The sequence below is a fragment of the Naegleria gruberi genome (genome assembly GCF_000004985.1).
Source record: "Naegleria gruberi genomic scaffold NAEGRscaffold_57, whole genome shotgun sequence".
In the NCBI taxonomy this organism is placed as follows: domain Eukaryota; phylum Heterolobosea; class Eutetramitea; order Acrasida; family Naegleriidae; genus Naegleria; species Naegleria gruberi.
Window position 1 is genome coordinate 303,041 of NW_003163270.1, and position 1,134 is coordinate 304,174.

At 34.9% G+C, this 1,134-nt stretch overlaps 1 protein-coding gene across 1 annotated transcript; it reads right to left on the reverse strand.

Moving 5' to 3' along the window:
- Positions 1 to 52: 52 nt before the first annotated feature.
- NAEGRDRAFT_52591 (uncharacterized protein) lies at positions 53 to 1,099 on the reverse strand (the record flags this gene model as incomplete). Its single annotated transcript, XM_002672004.1, has 1 exon — positions 53 to 1,099. The coding sequence occupies one exon, from the start codon at positions 1,097 to 1,099 to the stop codon at positions 53 to 55; it is 1,047 nt and encodes a 348-aa protein (XP_002672050.1).
- Between the last annotated feature and the right edge of the window lie 35 nt (positions 1,100 to 1,134).

A 1,134-nucleotide genomic window follows, 5' to 3' on the forward strand; every position in this document is an offset into this window, starting at 1 on the left:
TTCAAATGTTGCACAGAGTCCTTATTTTTTTTTTGCTAGTAAGTTCGTTTATTTAAACATAGTTGTTTGGTAAAGTTGCTGGTTGATGTATGTGGTTGCATCTTTCTATCCACATTGCGTGAGTGAATTTAATTATTTCTATTTGGATTTCTTGTGCTTTATCCCAGGCCTCTAATGTTTGGTAGACTTCTTTGGGAAGTATTCCAATATAAATGGTTGAATATTTAGGGATAGTGTTGGATTTCAAGTGGGTTACTAGTATTTTTCTGATTGTTTCTAAAGGTTTTTTGGTTATTTGTTGGATATTGTCTTCTAGGCTTCTCCATAATCTTTCACGAAGATATTCAGTTTTTTTGCAGTTAAAAATGGCGTGTTGAGTGTTCTCCTCTTCCTTGCAATCTCTTATAGGGCATCCATTACCTGGTGTAAAGATGTTGTTTGTTGGGAGACTGTTAAAAGCAGCTCTAGTGGCAATGTTGATTTGGTTTTTTGTGATGGTTTTGTTTTTAGGGATTATTCTAGATTTTCTAATCTTGCTAAATGCATTTAGGTTTGCTTTCGCTACTTCTTCTTTAAATATTTCCGAGTATAGAATTGTATCTATTTTGTCATAGATTATTTTCTCATTAAAAGTAAAAAGGTATCTGTCTAACTCTTGAGCTGGGGGGATTGCTTTGGTCTTGTTTCTATTCTTGCGTCCTCTATTTGCTTCTATGTCAGCTTCATTATTGAGTTGAATTAAGACTTTTTCCTCATGGGTCATCTGTTGTGTTTCCACTTGGTGGGATTTAATGTGTCTTAGGGTAATCCTTTGCTTCTCTTTCCTGATGGCTTTCACATAGGGGTTATTCGTCTTTCTATCTCCTTCAATAATTTTAATACTTGCCATCGAATCTGTAAGAATTTGGATATTTCCTTTTGTCATTTTGCATGCTATATAGATTGCTTGAATTTCACAGTCAAACGACGATGCTGCTGCGAAGGCATTCATATTGATTTTTTCTCCTTTTTCGGTGACTATACCAATTCCTCCTTCATTGTCTTTGAAGGATCCGTCTGTAGCAATTATCATGTTCTCTTCTTCCATCAAAGAACCCATCTCTATATCTTTGGCTTTGGAAGGGCTTTTTTAAT